The sequence below is a fragment of the Plectropomus leopardus genome, chromosome 23, assembly GCF_008729295.1.
Source record: "Plectropomus leopardus isolate mb chromosome 23, YSFRI_Pleo_2.0, whole genome shotgun sequence".
NCBI lineage: Eukaryota > Metazoa > Chordata > Actinopteri > Perciformes > Serranidae > Plectropomus > Plectropomus leopardus.
This window is the reverse complement of record NC_056485.1, coordinates 12,871,420-12,893,762: the sequence shown is the minus strand read 5'-3', so window position 1 is coordinate 12,893,762 and position 22,343 is coordinate 12,871,420. Positions and strand designations below refer to the sequence as shown.

General features: G+C 38.0%; 2 protein-coding genes across 3 annotated transcripts; both read right to left on the bottom strand.

Moving 5' to 3' along the window:
- Positions 1 to 956: 956 nt before the first annotated feature.
- Positions 957 to 10,970, bottom strand: LOC121961824 (receptor-type tyrosine-protein phosphatase eta-like). 2 transcript variants are annotated; one of them, XM_042511861.1, is made up of 12 exons: positions 10,671 to 10,970; positions 9,521 to 9,609; positions 8,162 to 8,741; positions 7,715 to 7,783; positions 6,849 to 7,100; positions 5,983 to 6,234; positions 5,442 to 5,565; positions 4,321 to 4,463; positions 3,944 to 4,201; positions 2,536 to 2,802; positions 1,574 to 1,671; positions 957 to 1,378 (listed from the first exon to the last, which is right to left on the bottom strand). In XM_042511861.1, exons 1-12 carry the CDS (start codon positions 10,717 to 10,719, stop codon positions 1,295 to 1,297), a joined length of 2,265 nt encoding a protein of 754 aa, XP_042367795.1. In that variant the 5' UTR covers positions 10,720 to 10,970; the 3' UTR covers positions 957 to 1,294. The 2 variants fall into 2 exon arrangements, with proteins under 2 accessions (XP_042367795.1, XP_042367796.1); XM_042511862.1 differs by lacking the exon at positions 7,715 to 7,783 and having other exon boundaries at positions 10,671 to 10,968.
- Positions 10,971 to 11,191: 221 nt separating this feature from the next.
- On the bottom strand, positions 11,192 to 20,120 carry tp53 (tumor protein p53). The gene is made up of 11 exons (XM_042511863.1): positions 19,991 to 20,120; positions 18,156 to 18,271; positions 17,987 to 18,059; positions 17,694 to 17,882; positions 15,359 to 15,533; positions 15,116 to 15,228; positions 14,709 to 14,818; positions 14,417 to 14,541; positions 14,226 to 14,329; positions 14,063 to 14,133; positions 11,192 to 12,917 (listed from the first exon to the last, which is right to left on the bottom strand). The coding sequence occupies exons 2-11, from the start codon at positions 18,236 to 18,238 to the stop codon at positions 12,821 to 12,823; spliced, it is 1,140 nt and encodes a 379-aa protein (XP_042367797.1). The 5' UTR covers positions 18,239 to 18,271; positions 19,991 to 20,120; the 3' UTR covers positions 11,192 to 12,820.
- Between the last annotated feature and the right edge of the window lie 2,223 nt (positions 20,121 to 22,343).

Below are 22,343 nucleotides of genomic sequence, written 5' to 3'. Positions count from 1 at the left end.
AGTGATGAGAAGATAAGACACAGGGGGATTCTGGGGTTGAGGATCTCAGATAGCTTTCTTCTTTTATATATTCTTACTTATTTAACATATTAACTTAAACTAACAGATGGCTACAACAACATGCTATTTGAAATATTGTTTTATATTACTGTTTTTATTGGAAATTCAAAGGAGGACACAGAGATTGAAAAGTCATTTCTAAAAAAAAAAGCACACAGTTAGAAGCTCCTCCAGGGTTGGAAAAACACAAATTTGTAATGTGAAACTGCTTCATTCAGTGGTTTTACCAGTTTTAATCACTAGGTCCATTTGTTTTGGAGAGGAAGTGACCCCTGTGGATGATTCTGCTCCCATTATCAATTTGAAGCAAACTTCACACTAACATTATTGTGATATTACAGCACAGAAATGTGTGAAATGACTCAAAGTTATTACATGTTGGGGGGCTCCAAATTTGTTTAAATTAGGTGGTGGTAACACAAAAATGATGCCCATGATAAGTAATGAGGATAATTTTTTTTATGGTGAAAATACAAATTGAGTATTAGGAGCAAGAGAGTTTGTGTCCCGTCTGAAACCGAAAGTCATCGTAATTAAATGACTTTATGCAACAAGGCAAAGGTTGTTATTCTCCGTCACTTACTCTATGTCCTATATGTAGTTATCTTGTGCCCACCACCACGTAATGCGCTGTTAAGAGACCATGTACATACTCATATGTCTGTGAGACTGTGTTGCATAGTATTGTGTACTTTATTCAATTAGGACTTTAAATAACGTCACTGTGACGTGTAGTCAGTTGGATAACTTTGAGCACAGGTACATGATAGTTATCTCTCCAAATGCTAGACAATTAAAAAATTATTATTATTATTATTATTTTTAAACGTAGTTACAACATCAGACATACTTGGAAGCTCATTTCTGCCCTGAATATGAAATACACAAAACAACCACAATAACCATGGTTATTGTAACTTAATAATTTTGTCTGTTTCTCACAATTTGGACTTACTGAGTGACTGACTTTAAATTAATATTTTATCATGTTGATTGAGTAAGTATTTTTTTATATTTATCATAGCTGTCACATATATACAACATCTAATAAAAATGGGTTGAAACAAGCAAAAGCATAATATTAAGTCTACCACATCTTTATATATAACACGCTTTAGATTAATATTGGATTTCCTTAAATGCAGTGCAAATACAGTAAACTGAAGACAGGATATATTTGTCTCAAACACCTTCAGTGATGAAGATTAAATTAGAAAGAAAAAAGAACATTGTTTCATGTGTTTATGTTTTCGGATTCCTGCTTCGTGAGTTCCCAGAAAATGTCGTTCTTCAACAGCTTGTTGAAATGTGCTTTCAACTGGAACAAAACACACAAACAAAACAGAAGCTGTTTAAGAGACATACATTTCTAAATCAACAGCATTTAGAAAACAAGAAACTGAGCCAGGTCTTATCATACTTTACATAATCTGTAAAACAAAAGTACCTTTTGCTTATTATGTTTATCTCCTATACCCTGTTTTTGTTTTTCTGCATGTGGTGATTGACATACCTGATCAAACACATCGTTCCTTGTGGTGCTGTTATCACAGAGGAGGGCTTCAGCTGAAGAGCACAACATAGACAGACTGATTTCCCTTTTTTCAGCCACTGGGGAACAAACAGAGACAGTGTAAACAGCAGAAAGGACAGAGAATCACACTCATTCATGCTGTGAAATTTGCATGTGGAAGAACACATAATTTTAACAAATCTTCTCCTGAACACCGTGCTCTATTCAGCTACTTCATCTTTCAAAAACGCTGTGGATAAGACATCGTAGCATCAGGCACAAAAACTACCAGGTTGTGGTTAGGAAGAGATGATATTTTGTCAAAAATGACCTGCTTTAAAAAAATTCTGCACTTTGTGACACTATCTCTAGTAGAAACACACCAACAGGTTACTTAAAAACACCCGCCTGGTGGCTTAAAAACTGCTGGATGAACACCCAACAGGTGCTAAAAGACTCTGGAAGAACACAGAGGGATTGGTTAACAAAAAAAATACATGGTGGCTAAAAGTCACTGGAAAATCGGATAGATTGATAAAATACAACCATATTTGACGACTAAAAAGGCGCTGGAAAAACAGACGGGTGTCCAAAAGTACTCACTTTTGGTAACTCAAAAGCTGCTGGAAAAACACAGACAGGTTGCTAAAAAAAACACCCAGGACTGGAGGGTAAAAAGCCGCTTAAGACACCTGACCACATGTAGTGACTAAAAAAACCCACTGGAAAACACAGTTTGCCAAAAACACCCACTTCAGTGATGAAAAAGGCAAAACACAGCCACGACTCATTTAAAGCACAAGAAAACGTTCACATTTAGTGGTGCATGGATGACGATATATACATTTTAAAAAAGACGCCTCTAGGAACTTACGTTGTGTTGAGTAAAATGGAGTGACAAAGTAACCATTTATTGCTAAAGCAAAATTACCAGAATGGTCTTTGAGGTCTGAGAGTCTCACCTGTATATGCTGACGCTGTTTCGGGGCTACTGAAGTCTCCATCTGCCACTGTTTTCACTTCAAAACTATACTTGGTCCCTGATTTCAAGCCATAAAATGTGTGGCTGGTTTTGTTATCCAAAGTATAGGAACTGCTGTATTCCCAGAAGCTGGAGTTGATTGTGACGGAGTATGTGGCTGCTGATGTGTTGACAGGGGCCGTCCACTTGAGGGTGAGGTTGTTTTTCTTAATATCAACGACTGTGACATTTGTAGGTGGTGAAGGCTCTGGAATTCAAAGAAGACAGTGGTTTCTCATTATTTTTGCATTATTTTTATTTGAAGTGTCCCTTGGATTTTTATCAAAACAAACCCTATTTGTGAAACTATTCATTGTCGGCATTTTGTCAGAAAGAGCCGTTTCATATATTTACAGTCTGTAATTAACTCTATGTAGTTGTAATCATTGTTAGTGGCACAGTCCGCCTTTCCCTGCAGAGTCCAGTTGCTTTCACATGCTAGAGGGATGAACAGGAGACGAGGCAGCATGAAATCCAGTGTTACTGTTTTTCACACAGCACGTTAAACATGCACAGTTAAGTCAAACGGGTTGCGTGTTGAACATTTCGTATAAACTCTATGCTTTACTTTTTGTACAAATGAGATGCACACTCCGGTTGTCTTCTCCTCTTTTTCTACTTTTGTTTTTCCCGGCTATCTTCAACAAATTTATGCTGTTTAATTTCAGGGTCAAAGCCCGGCGTGGGCATTATGGAGAACGCCAAGGCCAGTTAGGGTCCGATTGCGGCGGATACAAGAAACGCATTATCTAGGTGTGCTAGCCAAACTTAGGAGAAAATTTGACTTCATAATTTCAGTCAGACTAACATGTTAACATGTATTTTAAGAGTCCATTTTAGTTGGACTATCACAATAATTCAACTTTTTCTAACATCATGTAAACTGACTGACTGTTCAGAATTTAGTGAAAGTGTTGCCAAATAAACACACAAATTAAGAAAATACAGTAATGGCTGAAGGCCTCATATCCACGGTTTGACTTGACTTACAGTGGATCAAAAAGGCCGTACGACTGGGTGTTTGGTGTGTCTTAGCCTCCTTGCCACTTTTGAGACTGTTTACACATTCCAGGGAGGTGGCACTCAAGCCAAAATTTGGGGGTTTGGTTATTCTTTAATGACCCGCTCACCCAAAACCAAACTGTAAACCCAAACTGCCTGACCTGCGGGTGAACCCACGGGTTTGTGCAAGATAACTGGCTGATCAATCTGTAGTCTGCAGTGCTTTAACGCCACTTTATACCGCAGCTCTGGAAACTTGATCATGATGGTGCCCCCCCCCCCTCAAAAAAAGAGTTGAGTACAGGACAGTTGTGTCATGAGGTGGAAATGCAGCAAAAGTGACTCACTAGTGAATTTGGAGCTTGTCACCGGCGGGCCTTTGATATCTGCGACAAAGGCGTAGACGACCACTGTGTAATTGGCTGAATTCTTCAGATTGTTAAAGCGTACTGTAGGTTCCTTTATTTCTGATTTTGTGTCCTGAGTTTGGCCATCCAGCTGCAGCTCGACGGTGTAGGATGAAGCGTTACCATCAGATAGGGTCCACGTGGCATTGAGGGAGTCATATGTCGTGACCAAAACCAGGTCTGAAATTGGTCCAGGAGCTACGGAGGAGCCACAAAACCCGATTAGTGATTAGTTTTTGTTTTGATTTTGTAAATATTGGTATTCACTAACAACCAACAAGTAGCAGTCAACTGCTAAAGCATCAGCCCAGAGTTACAGGTGTAGTTGACGACTGTCTCTTTGTCTCCCTCCAGACTAGAGCCTCCAGCCAGTGCTGCAACAGTGAGGGTGATCTCGGTGCCCGCCGGCAGGCGTCCTACGACCACTTCAGTTTTGTTCACCTCTTCATCAAACAAGCTGCTGTTAGGAAGAAACATAGTAACATACAATTTTCAACTCTCCTGGGTTACAACTTGCTTCTTTTTTCGTAGTTTAAAAAATGAGTATACTAATACCATTCCTCAGCACCAACACTGTCAAAATTCAGACAATTCAGATGTCAGACATGGTAAGGAACATGAGCAGTCAGATGATCATATAGATTTTATCAGACCCTGGGTTAGGCAGACTGGGAAAATACAGGCTAAATTATCAATCACTCTTAAATAATTCCTCGGTTCAGCTTTGGCCTACCGCAGGTCGTGAATGCAAATAGTTTTTCTATGCAATGAGGGATTTTTGACAACAGTGTGGGTGTGCTAACTTTCAATTTCACCTCCAAATCGAGTGGATCATTTTAAGGCGAGGCACCAAGCAGTTTTGTCTATATAGCACATTCCACAGTCCAAAATTTAAGTTGTAAGATTATCACAATTAAAATCTGATAAGTGATCAGAATTTACCTTCTGGGCACAAGGAATGATAGACACCCTTCATACATGGCATTTAAATTCTTTTTGGGTGATTATGACAGGATAGTGCTTGGCCACATGAATGTATATGATATGATAAATGTGTCAAAAAGGCATTAAATAACCCATAGCAGTGTAACCATTAACCCCCCATCTTCTATATTATTACATATAATAGTTTAAAAAGCGTCTATTTTTTTTTTTACTTATTTACATTTACATTTATCTTGATTTTATTTATTATGTTTCATGCTCAAAGGGTCTTCATGTTTATGTGTTTGTGAATTTTGTTTATGTTGTTCGTTTGTCATAATAAACCATAAAACGAGAATTACGCACACAAACAAAAAAAAGAAGTGGTGGACTGATCACAAGAACGCTATTTCTAGACTAGTAGTTGGAATAAAGAGAAAAACATCACTGAATATACACCTGAATTTCAATGTGAAAAGAGCAAGTGAAATCTGGACTATTAAGAAATACATACGAATTGCTCTGACTCATAGCCTTCACCCTGTAACCCGTGACCCTCCCCTCAGGTGCCATCCAGTTTAGCACCAGTGAGTCCTTAGAGTTATTAAATACTCTTAGGTTGGATACTTTTCCAGGCTCTGAAAGAGATAACAGACAAATACACACTACATCACTCTGTTTACACACCTCACAGATGTTATGGTTCAGGTGAAATGCTGCTCTAATTTGCATCTGCTGATTTGAATGTTATGACATATTAGCAAAATAATCAGCTATGAACATTTCCTTATCTAACCCAGAGCAAGCTTTTGATGCGCTTTCATTGGTCTCATTCATACAGTGTACTTCCTATTATTAAACAATAAAATGGGGCACCGTGGCCTTATCAATTAAGGAAAAAAATATCTTTAAAAAAAAAAAAAATTGAAAAAGGCAATCAAAAAAAAAGTGCACAAGGTGTAACACAGATTACTTGGCTACAGCCGTCCAGTAAGGCATTATAATATATATATATACATATATATGTGTGTGTGTATATTTTAATATAAACTCACTGGTATATTTCGAAATGCTGAATTCTTCACTCCATGTTGAATTGTCCTCGACTCCTGAGAGGACGGTGAATGTGTAACGGGTTCCAGGTGTCAACATGTTGACTTCTTGGTGCTCCACTTTACTTCGATGCCATTTATCACCCTGGACTTTAATAAGATAAAAATCCACGTTTCCAGCTGGTTTGATCCAGCTAAGGCAGATAGAGTTTTCTGTCACATTGATGGCTGTGAGGTTTACGACTTTGTTTGGTGCTGAAAAAAAGGAGATATAATCACAGTTACTAGCGTTTGCAATATAAATAGGTTTTTGTTGTTTTTTTTTTGCCTTTGTATTATTTTGTAAGTGTAAATTTTAAATCATAACGATGGCAATCTGGTGTATAAATAATCTGCATGAAAGGTGGATTATAAAAACACTCGCCTCTCCTCACTAAGTAATATTAAAGGCATAGTTCCGATTTCTGAGTGGGGCTCTATGAGGTACTCAGTCATGGTCAGCGTATTTTCTACAGCAGGTATCAGCTAGCACCCCCCAGTTTAGAGAAGCAGGCTACCAACACTGAACATACACAGTGTACTGCTGTGGATGAGGGCTAGTAGCAAAAAAGTTTTAGCCACCTTAAAAAAAAACAATATAAGTTTTGGTGTACACAGTATTTATAGTACTATTTTCCCACTTTTCTGTGCTCACTTAACACACGAGCTGCCTCGATCAGTTAGTTTGTTACTGCAGAAACAACAAGGACTCTGCAGAAAAATATGCTGGATTGTTAGTATTTAATGAGCAACACGTTTGTGTAGTAGAGCCTGGTGCTTACATCGGGATTGGTTATCTAATCGGATTTTATCAAAGATGGGAAACTCACTGGTGTAGAAGACAATCTCCTGCGGGTTGAGGTCTCTCCCACACTTAACAGGGAACACCTTGACTGAGTGGCGGGTGCCGGGTGTCAGGCTGTCAAACTCGTAGGTCAGATTGTCAGTCTGTTTATTTGTCACTTGTTTGTCGACGCTGACCTCTATGCGGTAATGGCTGATGATACCAGGCCCGGGTTGCCATGTGAGAACGGTGCTCTGGGAGGTCCTGTTGGTCAGGTTGACATGGCCAAAGAAACGATCTGTGGTTGGAAGTAAGATGAAGATTGTTTATTGGCAAAGACGGCAAGCTGTTCAGGAGGGAAACATGCACAGAAAAGGGCACAAAAATGGGTGGTATAATTGCAAATTACACAGTAAATCCCTGCATGTTTTGTGTTTAAATAGAAATTAAAGATTTTGTCCCAGATGTACAAGCAAATAAACATTTATGCATCTGTTTTTGGCAAAAATTTTGTAATTTTTATAAAGCTATTCCAAAAAAGCAATGTTGGATGTGTATGTGAATTTTAGTTGTATCTTTTAAAACTGATCTTCTCTAGATAACAGAAATGGTGGAATATTACTATCAATAAAAGCCTCCAGCATTTAACTGGCTTTCTTTGTGATTGTTGTGGCTAAAATGCCTGATTTCACGACAGCTTTTCTAAGAAATTGTGATGCACAATGTTTTTAAGCATTTTTTGATTGAAATTGTGGTAGATGATAAAAACTCCTAAGACAGTGATTTTTTTTGTATGATTCAGTGAAATTTGAAGGCATCTTTTTTCCTGAATAAAAAAAACACACTTTTCTGAGTTTGTGATTTAAACCACACAAACTTCACCACTAACCCTGTCTATTCAATCTAACTCACCTTTATCACCCTTTGCTTGTGTGCAGTGTTGGTAAATGTTGTTGGTAAAAAGTTGTCTGTGTGGCACGTCTGCATCCTCAAAATGAAAAATGGGAAGGTGAATTTGGTGAGTGTTGGGGACTGACAGAGAAAAGGTTGAGGTGATCGGACAAAACTGCACAGAATTCACAGAGATCGGTTGAATTTGAGTTAGTTGCTGCGATCGTGGAGGTGTAAATTATGGTCAATTATTTTGTATTAAAATGTTTGGGTTTTTTAACTTAGAAGGAGCGTACTCTGTTAAATCTTAAACTCTTAATCTTAATTATCACAATATTACAAATTACAGAGATACTGCAGTTCTTTAGAAAAGCTCCCGTGAAATCAGGCATTTTGGGCTGCAACAGTTCCAAAAACAGCCTGCGAAACCATGGAGGGACTGAAAAAGCAGCTTTAACAGACTTTTACCTTCGTAACATATAAAAGGCAGAACCTCCAAGCAATTCTTTTCAACCCAAGCCCCAAAGCTGAGCATGGCCACACAAGAGTCTTCGATGTAGTTTGTATCAGCCCGTGGGACATCCAGCACAGGCACACATTTTGATTCTACTGGTGGCTGCGAGTTTATCACCCATGAATCATTGGTGGATGTAGAGTTTTGGTTGGGCGATGTAGAGTATTGGGTGGGCGACGTAGAGTAATCGGTGGGCAATGTAGAGTATTCGGAGGTGGATCCCCCGAATTCAGTAGTGTCTGTCTCAGTGTGAGGTGTGACCATGGTGTCCGTCGTGCTTGTAGTTGTTGGGGTTGTCGTCTCTTGCTGGATGCAAAAGTATCTTTCTGGGGATTTGAACACGGGCCAACCGGGGTACCAGTTCTGGAAGAGGAGGTGATCACCGTTGGCCCAGCGGGACCAGGGCATTGTGGAGTTACTGGTGGAGTTGGAGTTCTTGCGGAGGCCGACCCAGCAGTCAGAGGTGATGTTATGCTCCCTGGCGATGGTCTGAATGTTTTCAGGGGTCAGTGTCACCAAATCTTTGAAACATACCTGACAAGATGTGAAAGGCCACAGTCGAGCGTTTACAGTCGATCATATAAGGGCCGAGCTTTTCATACAGTGATACAGGGTTCCTGCACATTTTTACAGATTAATTTCTACAAAACAATACTATTTTACCCATTTCTGTTATTTTAAGTAGTTTCACTTGGTAGGCCCATATAGCAATACAGCCATACATTATTTAACACGTACTTCCTAGGCATTTTCGGACAAGTAAGCAATACAATTTGGTGTTTGTCTGGATTATAATTTTGACACGTTTGCATGTGTTTATTCTGCATTACACAAACGTTTAGTCTAGTAATACTTCAATTACCTTTGTCTGAGCCTGAGCGTACGCTATGTCTTAATCAATTATGGTTAATCACTGTCATGTCCCCTCAGTCTTCCCCTGTCCAAAAGGATCACTGATCCAACACATTGGCTGGATATTGTTCATCAGAAAATCTACATACATGTATAAGTGGTCTATGTGTATCATGTTATTTATGGAGTTTCAATGGTCAAGTAGCGTAGCAGTGAGATCCAAAGCCGTAATCTAATAATTCAATGCAAAACTGTAATTTGAATGTAACATGGAAGTCAACTTGCTAATGACTAACACTGAGCCCAATGCTTGTTTTCGTTTGACGACTATATAATTATATGCTGCTTCAAACACATGCGCCTTACTAATTAAAAACCTCAACCTCCTCAGTATTTTCAAAGTCATGTCTCATGTGATTCAGCCTCTTTTGTATATCAAACTACTGAGGTTTGCGTTGTACCTGGCAGTGATTCCTGGCCTCCTCCCAGGTGAGATTTGTCGTTTCATAGAAGTAGTCTCGCTCTCCAGCACTGCACTTAAACACCAGAACTGAAGAGAAACACACAGACAGAAGATTGGCTGTTTGTTAACTCAGGTTTTTAAAATAGGGACACACCAATCTGATCTGACCGATCAGAAAAAACATTCCTCTATAAACCAAAGTGATGTCTTTAAATGCGTGTTATGTCCAGTCAGTAGACCAAAATCCAGAGAGATTTTCTTTATAATGGCATTACAATAAAAAACAACAAATCCTCACACTTAGGAGGTGGAATGAGAGCACAACAGGTGTTTTTTGCTTGAAAATTTGACAGAAGCAACCAAAGAGCTATCAAAATAAATGCAGATTTAGATTTCCTTTAGCCAACTACTCTATTAATCAAATAATTGCATCAGCTAAACACATAACCTTACATATACAAATCTGACAAAATGTCTGCTGTTACCCTTCAGATACTGTAGTTGTCTACTGTTGAGGATAGTGATACAGTAGACAACTAAGTACTTACATCACCACCTGAAAATACTCCACTTCAAGAAGAAAAAGTTGGGCTTTAATAAACTTCAGAGGTATTATCAAGAGAATATGATGTGTTAAAAGTGCTGCTGAAAAATGTCCCAATTCTGTTTACTATTAGTATTGCTCATGCACTAATATAAGCAGGCAGGATTTTGCTGCTGTAGTTGGTTAAGATGAAGCTCATTTTAACTATTTTATATGGGACTGCAACTGATTACTTTAATAACAAATTTGTAATTATAATGCAGAAAATCCTCATAATGGAATTAAGTACATGATGGTAAACAAAATGTTACATACTGACACTACTGAGCTATTTAATGTGGAAGATTACTGCAACAATTTAATGACTCAGTAAATTTCCATGACTTTTCCAGGCCTGAAAATGTTTTCCATAACTGTGAAATCCCTGAAATATGTTCACAAAACTTCAGTATTCGTAGTTATCATTTTGCCAAATTTGATTACCTTTAAAATGTATCAAGATTTCATCGATGACAGTCATTAGCTGCAGCTTTAACTATTTTCCTGTTTTTAAAAATGCTGCATATATTTAACAGAAAACCTGTTTAGAGAAAATAATACTCACCCCAAGAAATGAAGATACAGACTTGATGCTTGAGAGATAACTTTCTCATGTTGGATTCCTGTGGATCCTAGATTCACAGCAGCTTTAGGAAATTTCACCAGATGACAGTTCCTTTAAGATAAGATCTTAACAAAATGTTGGGACAAATAAAAAAAAAAGTAAATGAGTTAGATAATTATTAACTAACACCACTCACGCTGCCTTTAGCGGATTCTTGTGACCTGCTTCATCGAACAGAACGAAGTGACCTGCCAGTGTGAGAGACGTTCACGTCACACAAAAACACACCTGTTCCAGCAACATGGAAGATAAACAGGTCATAAACAGGACATTTGACTGGAAACACAAGACTCCATTCATCACATGGAAAGTTACATCTGTAGATGCTCTTTGTTTTGCATTGACCTTCCAAACATGCAAAGTACTAACAGGATATAATGAATATGACAGATAACAGATCCAGAGCAGATATGCAGACAGTGAACATTAATACATGCTGTGTAACAGAATACAAGAACAGCTTTATATTACGCATTTATTTTGGCGTTAAGCTTTGAGTAACAAAATGCAAATTAGTACAAAAAAAAGCCATGAAAAAAAAATAATGACAATGGAAAAATATAGAAAGATAAAGCTCTTATACAAAACTAAGATCCCAAAATAATCTACAAAGATACAGAAATAAAAGAATGCCTTTAAGTATATGTAGTTTTCTTGGCAGTGTAAAAACAAAGTGGTTAAATTGGCTGACAGTGATTGGTCACAATAAACTGAAGTGCTGATGATCTGTGGGTGAGAGGCCAAAAATAAAAACATCAACTCACATTTTATCAGTTTAAACAGACAGTAGTTTTTGCTATCTTAACAGAGTGACGCGCACCGCATAATTCCTTCAGGGGCGTTTTTCTTGTTACGTTGCGTTCTTGTTTATATTGTTATTTAAGTCCAATTTTTTTTTTTTTCAAATTTCCTGTATTTTTATGTCAAAATTCCTTTTTTCCCAAATATCTATTCCTATCTCTGCTGCATATAAAAATTACAAAAAGGGGATTAGCTTTTGGGGTGAGCCAGCCAGCCCCGAATCGACCAATTCTACTGTTAATTTTCACAAAATCATGACAGTATATGTTCCCTGCGAACGGAATCACCACAATATAAGAGGCGGTAACGAATATGACAGACAGATCCTTGGAAAATAACAGCTAAAATGTATTTACAGCTACTGGTGATGGAAAAAATAATACCGGAGTAAAAAATAAGAATAAAAAAAGCCCCACTGATAAAAACACATGCAATCAAGCCTTGCACTCTAACCTGGCCTTACTTTTGTTCCTGTGTTTTTTGTTTTTCCTTTTTATTTTTATGTCTGCTTTCATTGGAAATCTGATCAAAGTTGGACTGAAACATCTGGGCTGATTGAACCTCCTCCCACAGACAACCAAATCACCAATTCATAGGGGAACAGCTACATTAATGGAGGTAAACATCAATTCAAGTCAAGCGTGACTTTCAACCCATGGCAGTGACTCGTTAATGTTTCTTTACAATGATACGTATCTTACATGAGTAAAATCTGACCAAGCTACTTCTTAATAAGATCATAATTACTGTTCTGACAGAACATAAAGAAAACACAAATGATAAAAAAAACCAAGAAATAATCTCTTCAGTTTTCATCGACTAATTCAGACTAAGAATAATGTATTTGACATTTAAAAATGAAATCATTGAAACTAAAATGAAAATCCCTGCCAAGTAACACTGATTAAATGCAGTTCCTCCTAATTCCAAGCCCCACCCTGATATCCTGTTTCATGCAAATCATAGAACGTTAAAGATCAAAGATCTCATTTTGCAGGAGATTTAAATGCAATGAGTGTGGTGAGGGAGAGGCAGACCTGCTTACAGTATGAACTGCTCTCCTCTGTTCAACCTTTATTCATCTGCGTACGGCAAAAACAGCAAGACACCGTACAGTACTTGGAGTACAGTAAATGGTCAGGCAGTACAATTATAAGATCAAGTTTTGTGGTGTACTGAGGCAGGAAGTGATTTGGGGTCCCAATGACGGGTAAAAGCCTGAAATAAACCCGAAGGCTTGGAGGGAGAAAGACGGGACGTTTGCACTCATGGTCGAGGCGTTGAGCTTCTTAGTCGCTGTCGCTCCTCTCTCCTCTTTGCAGGAGCCTCTTTCCACTGGAGGGCACGGCAAATTCATGTTTCACAGACACCTTGGTCTTGGTTTTGCTGTGTAGAGAAAGCAGGATGGAGCCAACAGGTGTCAGAATTTAAGGCAGATGGGACATATTTGGTTTATTTTACGTGACTACATAAAGTCAGTTAAGCTGCGGTGGTGGTGGTGGGGGGGGGGGGGGGAGTTAACTTAAACGTTACACACACTGACCTCTAGTGGCAGTTTCAGAGATATTCATGACAATGTAATTCAAACTCTCAGCTGCAGACAAACTAATGACCGTGGCAGCCAAAATGTGTTCGATATTCCTGAAGAATTAAACCATTTTTTCCCTTCTGTTAAATCACTTTTAATAACAAATAAAAACACGTCGCTTAAAACGATTCTCTCTCGATTTTTAACCTGGTCTGTGCAGCTGCAGTGAAGGAATGTGTGCAGATTAATTGTTTTCAGACGTTTCCGCAGCCCACCGGCTGCCTAATAGTGAGAATCTGCCGGATAGCAGCAAAAAGGGAAGCCAAACGTCATTAGTGCACAGACTGCAGTAACACAGACCAGATTGAAAATCTGAAAAATACCCCTTTAACCATGTGTAGTATTTGGAAAGATTGTGGTGTTATTTCCACTTTGAAAAGTTGTCTCACCTTTAAAGATCGCACATAACTCTCTTCAGTTGTAGCATGTTAAGTTGCGGTAAGACGCACTTCATTTAAGTGATTTTAATGAGACAAACATCATCAACATGGCAGTCGAGGTGACACACAGACATCAGATGCTGCAGACGCTGACTGAGAAAAACACTGCCAGTCAAATTAGCCGCCGTAGCTGGAATGCACTCATATTCTAAGCTTTTTGGTAAATGCATTGCTATGGCCCAGGACAAACATATGACTATGTCCACTTTTCAAAATAAGGTTTTAAAAGTTATTCAAAACACATGGAAATAAGATTAATGAGTTTATAACAGCAGTTTAAAACAAACTACCACACACATTTATACATAGATCAGCTTTGTTCCAAGCAAACTTCAGCAACAGTTTTTTCAAGCTTCGTAGCGATTAATTAACTTTACTCAAAGAAATGTCAGCAAACGCCCTAATGTTTACAGACTGCTGATTTAGAGGAGAAAGTCTTAGTAACAAGTTTATTCCTCCGAAAATGATTCAGGTGGTTTTGTTTCTAAGGACGCACTACTTACCTTTCCTTGTCCAGCAACTCCAGACCATCGTTGATTTTCTTCAACATTTCATAGCGCTCACGACCACGAACCTGCAGGACAGATCAAAGGGGAATTAAATCATAACAGAATAAAGGATTTTGTTAAGACATGCCAATTTTTAACAGCAAATATCTTTACTTACATGCAGAACAAACACATCTTTGTCTTCCTCGTCTGCACTGGAGGTCGGCTTAGACCTCTTCACAGAAGTGCTGTCAGGAGCCGGAGCTGGAGCCGGGGTGCTCTCTGAAGAAAACAAAAGTGAAGTTAAAAAATGGAACAGCACTCAGGGAGGGAAACTGAAATCTAAAGGAGTGCAGCAAAAAAACGTACTTCGTTTTTTGGTTTGTTTGGCGCCGTTCTGATTCTTGGCGCTATTTTCCTCCTCGGTTTTGCGGTCCCTGCCAGGACAGGCACAGACACGCACCTCAAAGCACCGGCGACCCAACACAAGTCCCCTAGTAGGAAGAGGAACAGTGGTATGGGTAATGGGACGTCCATATAATATATGTAAGACAGGGAAATTGTAACCAAGACATCCTGTCAAATGTGTGAATACTAATTCATGCCCGGAAGATAATCCCACTGCCCGCCTCACATCTGTTAAAAGAGAAGCAAGACTTACTCTGGGGTCTCGAGGGTCAGGATGGTCAGGATCGGCCTGCGGTTCATGCCACCCATGCATGAACTGTTGCACATGTAGCTGAGCAGGATGGTGGTGATTTCTGATCCCAACTAAAACAAAGAAAGTCAAACATTTCATGTATTTACTGCTGGTTAAAATGTTAACAATCAGGAAAATTATTTTTCTAAACTCCTCATTGGCTCTTCTGGGGGTCCAAAGTGTTTAATTTGGGAAACCCATTTGTGAAAGGCTTCACAATTTGTGTACTTTTTGGACACTGAATTTTCAGGCTAAATCAATGCAGTTTGTTCATATACTCACACAGAAAATGCTTGAAGGTCACACATTAGGGAATGGGATAAAAAGAAGGGCTGTAGAGTAGACATGTTCGAGTGGGGCAGTGGTACCTGTGGCGGCTCGTAGGGGACGGTCACACTGTGCCTTTGTGTGTGTTGGTCCTCAAAGTATTGGGCCCTCAGGCTCCCCTCCACTCGGATGAGATGACTGCGATGCTCCGTACCTGAATGGAAAACAGATTAGAAACAAATTAAATCATCTCAGATACATTAAGCTCACAATCAAGATTCTTCTCGCAAAGACAACCGTTCTTCCACTTTACAAAGGAATTCTTATGAAAACATTTCACTTACTGTCTCCATTCTGGTGATGGGGACATCTGCGCACCACTTCAGCCGCGTGCTCCGACTTCTTATAAACGGCTGTGGCCCTGACCACAGAGCCCAGAGGAAGTTCCTTGCCTACGAGAACTTCAATTGGACTCGTCTTCGAAATTTGACAGTAGAGCTTGTTTAACAGCTCCGAGTACTGAGAGAAAGCACAAGGAGAAAGCCATTCACATTATTACTGGTGCACTTGTAGACAAACAGAGTTGGGGTACATATGTAAGGACTCAAACACAGTCAGACTGGATTATGACTTGACTGATGGTCTGCTTGACAAGTGAGCCGATGCAACTCAAGACAAACAAAACAAAAAAAAAGCAGAATGTTTTAAATGAACTAATTACTGGGTTCCAAAACATTGTCATGGACACCATTTCAAAACTTTTCTGTGACTTCTTCAGGAACAAAACTTTTTTTTTTGCCCCACTTGCTCAGTGTTTTTTTTTTAAACATACAAGATTCAAACTCTATTTAAACCTATTTCAGGATCCCACAGGATGTCATTTTGGAGATTTTTAAAGAAAACATGCCTTTCAAATATTTGAGAAAAAAAAAAAACCCAAACAAACGAGAAATAATTTGCCCAACATTTTGAAGTTTTTTTTTTAAACTCAACTTTTTAGACAAAACATGTTTTCCAATTCCATTTTCAGATTAAAAAAAAGAGGAAAAAAATCTCATGAATCAACCAATCGCGGCCTGGATGGAGTGAGACATAAAAAAAGATGAGGCGCTATGCCAAACTTGAGAAATGTAGAAGTCACTGTTATGCATGAATGGTTACGATTATTGACGTTAGTTCTGAGCATTAACAGAGACAAACTGCCATGAGACCATTTTTTCTTGCTCAAAGATTAAATAAAGTAACAAAACCTACAAAAATGTAAAATATTGGTTGTATATTTCTTAAACTGCTGTAATGGTCAATTGCACTAATATTACACCAGCAGAAAATCGCATATTATTTTATGTAATTATATGAATATACTAAAAAGGATGCCAACTTGGAGCAAAAGATACCCCTTGGTCAATTTTACACATATTTCACAAATGTTATTGTTATAAATATTGTTCAGTACATAAAGTGTTGCATGGGTTATGTGGGTGGTGGTGAGCTGGTCTGAGTCAAAAGTCCAGGGATATTTTTCATTCCCAATCCAACCCTGGACTTAAAAACCAAGCATCCGTGTCAGATTTATCTCAGAAAACCTGAGAACACTTTTACAAGGACAATAAGTTTTATAAAACCACCCTTTTTTCTCTAAAACACAAAAAAACTAAATATTATAAGTTCTCCAATGACTTTGGACAAATATTTAAAATCATAAAACAAATTTTACCTTGCTTTTGTCCATTTTTTAACCCATTTTGTGCTGGAGGAAGTCAGTGCAGGAACATGTCCTGTCATGTCAGAGCTGAGCTTTATGAGCAGACAGCACCTCTCCCATAGACAAGGGCACAAGTTGCAGTAGGCGGGAGTTTCACTAAAGACCAGCCTAACCTAAACTAAACTGGCCAACTGCAGTGCACTGCTGGGTGAATCACCGTGGAAACATCAATGCTATTGGCTCTTCAAACACAGTGACTGACTCCAGACTCTAAAAGTTAGCGAATCGTCACAATGAATAAGATTCCACATGAATGCCACCATGAGAGATACGAAAGAATGGATTTTTGCCGCGATGCCAAGGTAAGAAATTTAGAGTTTATTTAAAATATTTAAAAACTTTTAGAAAGACGCTTCATATAATTTTGTGGGTGATAAAAACTCAACAGAATGGTGAGTGATTTTACTGCAGTAAAACCCTTAAATTCCCAAACGTCAAACTTTGAAAGGCTGTATAGTTAAGTTCAGTTTAATTAAGTAAATTAAAACAAAACAAGAGCAAAGTTTCTGCATAACATTATCACTCTGGATAGAAGCAACGCAGTTGAGCAGAAAATGGTGAAACTGAGCGGCTGTAGATATCCCCTTTGTCTCTGGTGAGGGGCTCACACTTCTGCTCTTCGCCATGTTTGGTTGCAGGGTAATCTGCAGCAAGTCCTGTCGAACTTTTAACATTTGTAGTCTCACACTTAGATTATGTTTGATTTAGTTAAAATGATACATGATGTGCAGCAATTACTGATTTGTTTTGCTGAAATTGGCAGCAGTTGATCTCATACTCATCAGAACAGATATAAAACAAGATGTGCGTCTTGTATGTAGCCTATGTGACCTTTGAAATGAGCTTTATCGTATTTACCAGTCATTTTTAAAATTGAATTTCTAAATTTTGATGTTTGGCCTGAGATTACTTACTGTAGAGGTGACGGACTTGGCAGTGCCAGACTTCTGGAAGCGAAGCTGGAAGCCATATTCCCCTGGATAGTCAGTAGTAACTGGGACGGTGAAGGCCGGGGGAGTAATACCGTCATTAGCAGGCATCTCTGGGGGCAGCTCAAACAAATTCTCATCGAATCCGTCTGTTAATGCTTGTTCATTCATGAGCTGTAGAAGAAGGGGAATGACAGAGTTAGTCTGCCTCAGAAACCTCTCTCTCACAGCAGTTCAATTTAATGTTTTTGAACAGACGCATCTGTAGGCATGCTTACCAGCATATCCATAGGTCCATCTGCCCTCCATGATTCATTCACCGTTGGAATGGTGGAGATAGACGGGGTGACACTGTAAAAACAAGCATACACAAACTGGTTAACTTGTTTTTTTCCTTAAGTAAACTAACAATTGAATAATGTTATATACTATTAAAAGTCAACTTACACCGTCTCCCACAGCTCTCTGAAAGAGTCCTGGCTCAGAGGCAGGCTCTGGCTAAGAGACATACCGTCTTGGTCTTCCTTCATTTTATCACCCTCCTTTGCAGACGCAAAGGCTGGCTGTGGGGATAAACAGGAAGTAAGTGTAAGACTAATGAGGTATGTAACAAATAGGCCTTTAATCAAATTCTACATTGGACCAGTCCCAGGTAAATCAAGAAATGTATGGCAGACTATTATTTTCAATTTATCAAGTCTATTTATTTATATTATTTGTTTGGTTAATAACATGTTGGAAAACAGTGACAACATCCATTACCATTTACAAGAGACAAAAATAAAAATGAAAAAAAATGACCAGAAAACTATACTCCATTTCAAATTATATTAAGAAAATGTAGGCGTATACAAATGCATTTTTTTCTTCTTTTTTTTTTTTTTTTTTTTTTAGGTAATCTTCTTTTTTGATCTTGTAATTTACTTTTTGCTTATTTTCAGTTAATTTTCTTTTATCTAATTTCCTGTTAATTTTGAGGCCATGTCTTATTATTGCCTTTTCTTAATGTTTTTGAAATAAATCAAACCGATTTTCTCAAGTTTAAAACGGTTAACATTGTGTTTGATTAATGACATTAAAACATATTGATTATAATAACTAACTATGCATTTCAATCACTTCTTTTGGATATCACTTTTCTTTTGCTACATTCTGACTCCTTAGCAAGTATTCAAACTTTTGAACCCTGAGCAGGTTGGTTTGCTATATTTTAAAAACCTAGGGAAAACAATGTTCAGAATTACCATGATTATATGTTTAAGATTGCTTTACAGTTGTTATTTATTTCCATATAATCTACATTTTCTCTCTTTTTTCAAAACAACAAATTGTCATGTTATTTTCTTGAACCTTTTTTGGGATATTTTTTTGGTCATTTCCCTTGACTTTCTTATTGCCTTTTTAAGTGTTTTTGGGTTTTTTTTTTAGATAAATTTGCTGAGGTTTCAACGGGTAAATAATGCAGTGAGTGGGAGAAAAGTTGTGCACATTTGCCATATGTAAAGATATTGAAGAGCAAAACAACAGTAGAGTAAGGTTGGGACAGGAACTACAAAGCTTGTGACAATGTGTACAAAATAACACCAGGACACAATTACGGCTTGCCTTGAGAAAGTGTAAAAATAAGGATTGAATGGTGCAAAGTTAGCGTTGTTTAAGTCTTTCCAATGAATGAATAATACAAAATGATAAACCCTTTTTACTGCCTCACAGGAAATACGACTTCACGAAGTTGAAAATAAGTAGGCCATCTGCTTTATTACTTGCTGGCTAATGTTAACGTTAGCTTGTGTAACTACAATTCAATAAAATGCATGTTTATTAAGACATACATATTCCACGTATACAGACGTTTGCTATCGAAACACATTCAAGTGAAGTCACAATTACAAAACAAAACAAGCAGCCAGTGAAACCATTCAACATGCTAACGTTAGCTACCGTCGAGCATAAGGCCTACACAAACTGAATGAAGTTAGCTCCATTCGGTCGTCGAGTCGGCAAATTCGCAATAACTCGACGAATATAACTTAACTAAACACAAAAAATGTGCTGACAGTCCAAAAAACTATCGACCGTGTGTTACAATTCGCAAATAAAAACTTTCATTGCTTTGTTGTTCGGTGAGTTTAGCGCTAGCTTAATTAGCTAGCTACGTTAGCACTACGTTTTGGAATCCGACTAACGTTCGCTGAACTACGGTTAAACTTCCATCGTCGGACAAATTAATGGATTTCAATGGCTTGCTATAAAGAATGACACATGTATGACTACACAGCTACCTTTTAGGTCCCGCTACTCCTGTCCAAAGGAGATGAGTCACGTTAAAGGGCTGGGAAGACGAGCTTAAACGTCCGAAAGAGTCAAAATATTTTGGGGCAAAACGAGCACGTTGTCGTCGGGGAATCCCACAAAAGGGAAGGGGAGGGGAAGGAGTTTTAACTCCGCGCATTGTCCAATCACAGAGCGCGTCGCTCTCCCGACGTGCGTCAGTGCAACGCCGCGAAATGCTGTTGCATTCTGAACTCTCGGAAATATGGCAACTCGAAAGTGACAGTACAAAACAAAGGAGTAGTTAAATAGGCCATGGCAGTTTAATTAAAGAATTATTAGAATTGTTTGAGTGGTCACGGTTGTATTGAGACTAAACTACGTGTTGATGAACTTTAAATTTATCTAAGTTTGTTGCCTCCGTCAAATAAAAATAAAGCTATAAAGCTACAAGCTTGAGTTGAGCATCTGAAAGCAACATGACAACATAATGACGTTTGGAAATAAAATCTGAAGTGGCCTTATATAACCCCCAGTTTACGGTAAATATGCTCAGTTTTCTTTACCGGAAGAAATCTTTGTTTTAGGAAGATTGGTTTAAGAAAAGTATAGTCTGTAGCTGTCTTCATGGATATTACTGGTAATTTATTAGATTATGAACAATTCTGCACTAAACACTGCTTCAACCCTTCAAAATCAGACCTTCAAACTACATAAGGCACTACAACTACAACATTTATATTTCTGTGAAAAATCTAAAAACCTGGACAGGAGATGCAATAATATTTAAAATAAGAAACTGTCTAATTGAAAAAGTATCCCCTGGATGACAAAACAAAATGACAATTTACACAAATGAGATATTAAATGAATAAACTAAGAACTATGCATCTAGCCTAACCTATGCCCAAAAAAAATAAAAGACACATTTTAAAATTATAAACATTTATCCACCAAAGAATTATTTTGGCTACGTTTTATAAAGGTGATAAAACATACTCGTTTTGAGAAAATGATAATGAAAACATTAGTTTTTGTGGTTGTTGTTTTCATTAGTTGAATTTGTTTCTTTCTCTTTCCAGGGAGGTCACAGGTCAACTTTAAAGCAGTATCTCCTTACTCAAGGACTGTCAGGGATGATTTTCTCTTCCTTTAGTTTTGAAATGTCCTATACTGCAGATTGGGTTAACTCTTTGAAACCTGGATCAACATAAATTTTCTTGTGCTGAGTTCAGACGCCTTTTGCAATTATTTTAACCTTTGAACCAAAGCTAATTGGTTTGATCTATTTCAAATTCATGGGGACATAGCCAAAGAGCAACTTGGCATAATATGTATGTATGTATAAATGTATTGTATTTTATTTGTATTATTTGATCCTTTTTACCAAGTAAAGCGTCTTTGAGTTCCCTGAAAAGCACTCTATAAATAAAATGTATTATTAATATTGAAATATCCCACAAATAGAAAGAAATTAATAGATTTAGAAAATCACTTAAAAAAGCTAGGGAAGAATTATGAGAAAAACTATAATATATAAAATATATATATATATAGTTAAAATGACATACTGCTACTATAATAATAATAATCAGCATCATCTATTTTTTTTTTTTTTTGGGGGGGGCAGTTTCTTCTTCTTAGTTGCTCATTGCCTTCCTCCCATTTCTGAAAGAAGGCAAAAAGAGTTTAAATCTGTTCATTTTACACAGTTAAATGATTTTTTAATCTTTTACAGGCTGGATGACGTCGCTGCTCATCACCCTTCAAATGCCCCTGTGCTGATTAGATAAATTTGTACACCGCTGTGGACAGAGCTGCAGAGACACTACCTCACTCTGGTGCCTGCAGCTGCTTCGGGTCACTTGTGCCACGCTGCTGGCATTGCATCCAGAGAGTACGCACTGGTTGGTTCTCGTATATCTCTCTGGATGCATGGCGGTTATTGGTGCCACTTTGAGGGTTAGGTAGTTGTTTGACCTTTGAGTGAATGAGCGGATGGTGCCAGCCGGTCCACTATGAACCTGATCACAGTGGCATACTGCTTATAGATACAATAGTTCAGCCTAACAGCACAGAAGCAGGACATAGAGGAAAAGATCATTTGCATTATTACATATTCATTATTTTCTCATAGAGGCTGCATGACTGTGTGTTTTGAATCTTTTCCAGTGGTAACCATGGCCACACAGATAGTCCTGATCTGTCAGTCTACTCCTCACTGTGTCTCGAGCATATGTGGTGTGTCCTCGGTTGGGTTCAGCACAGTACATCTTTGCAGCTTGTGCCCTTCTTTTTAAAATTTATTTTTAAATTTCTCCATGCTGCATTGAAGAAAAATATTATCTTTTTAGTATTTGTTGT

What these genes read in the sequence shown, in the direction of transcription:
- LOC121961824 (XM_042511861.1), bottom strand. Translation starts at nt 10,719, where the DNA reads ATGAGAAAGTTATCTCTCAAGCATCAAGTCTGTATCTTCATTTCTTGG. An exon ending in GACAGTCGTCAACTACACCT is followed by an intron (nt 4,202 to 4,320) that starts GTAACTCTGGGC and finishes GCTCCTCCGTAG; the next exon opens with CTCCTGGACCAATTTCAGAC. An exon ending in AACAGCGTCAGCATATACAG is followed by an intron (nt 1,672 to 2,535) that starts GTGAGACTCTCA and finishes TTTGTTCCCCAG; the next exon opens with TGGCTGAAAAAAGGGAAATC.
- tp53 (XM_042511863.1), bottom strand. Translation starts at nt 18,238, where the DNA reads ATGAAGGAAGACCAAGACGGTATGTCTCTTAGCCAGAGCCTGCCTCTG. An exon ending in CCAAGTCCGTCACCTCTACA is followed by an intron (nt 15,534 to 17,693) that starts GTAAGTAATCTC and finishes GCTTTCTCTCAG; the next exon opens with TACTCGGAGCTGTTAAACAA. An exon ending in GAGTTGCTGGACAAGGAAAG is followed by an intron (nt 12,918 to 14,062) that starts GTAAGTAGTGCG and finishes TTCTCTACACAG; the next exon opens with CAAAACCAAGACCAAGGTGT.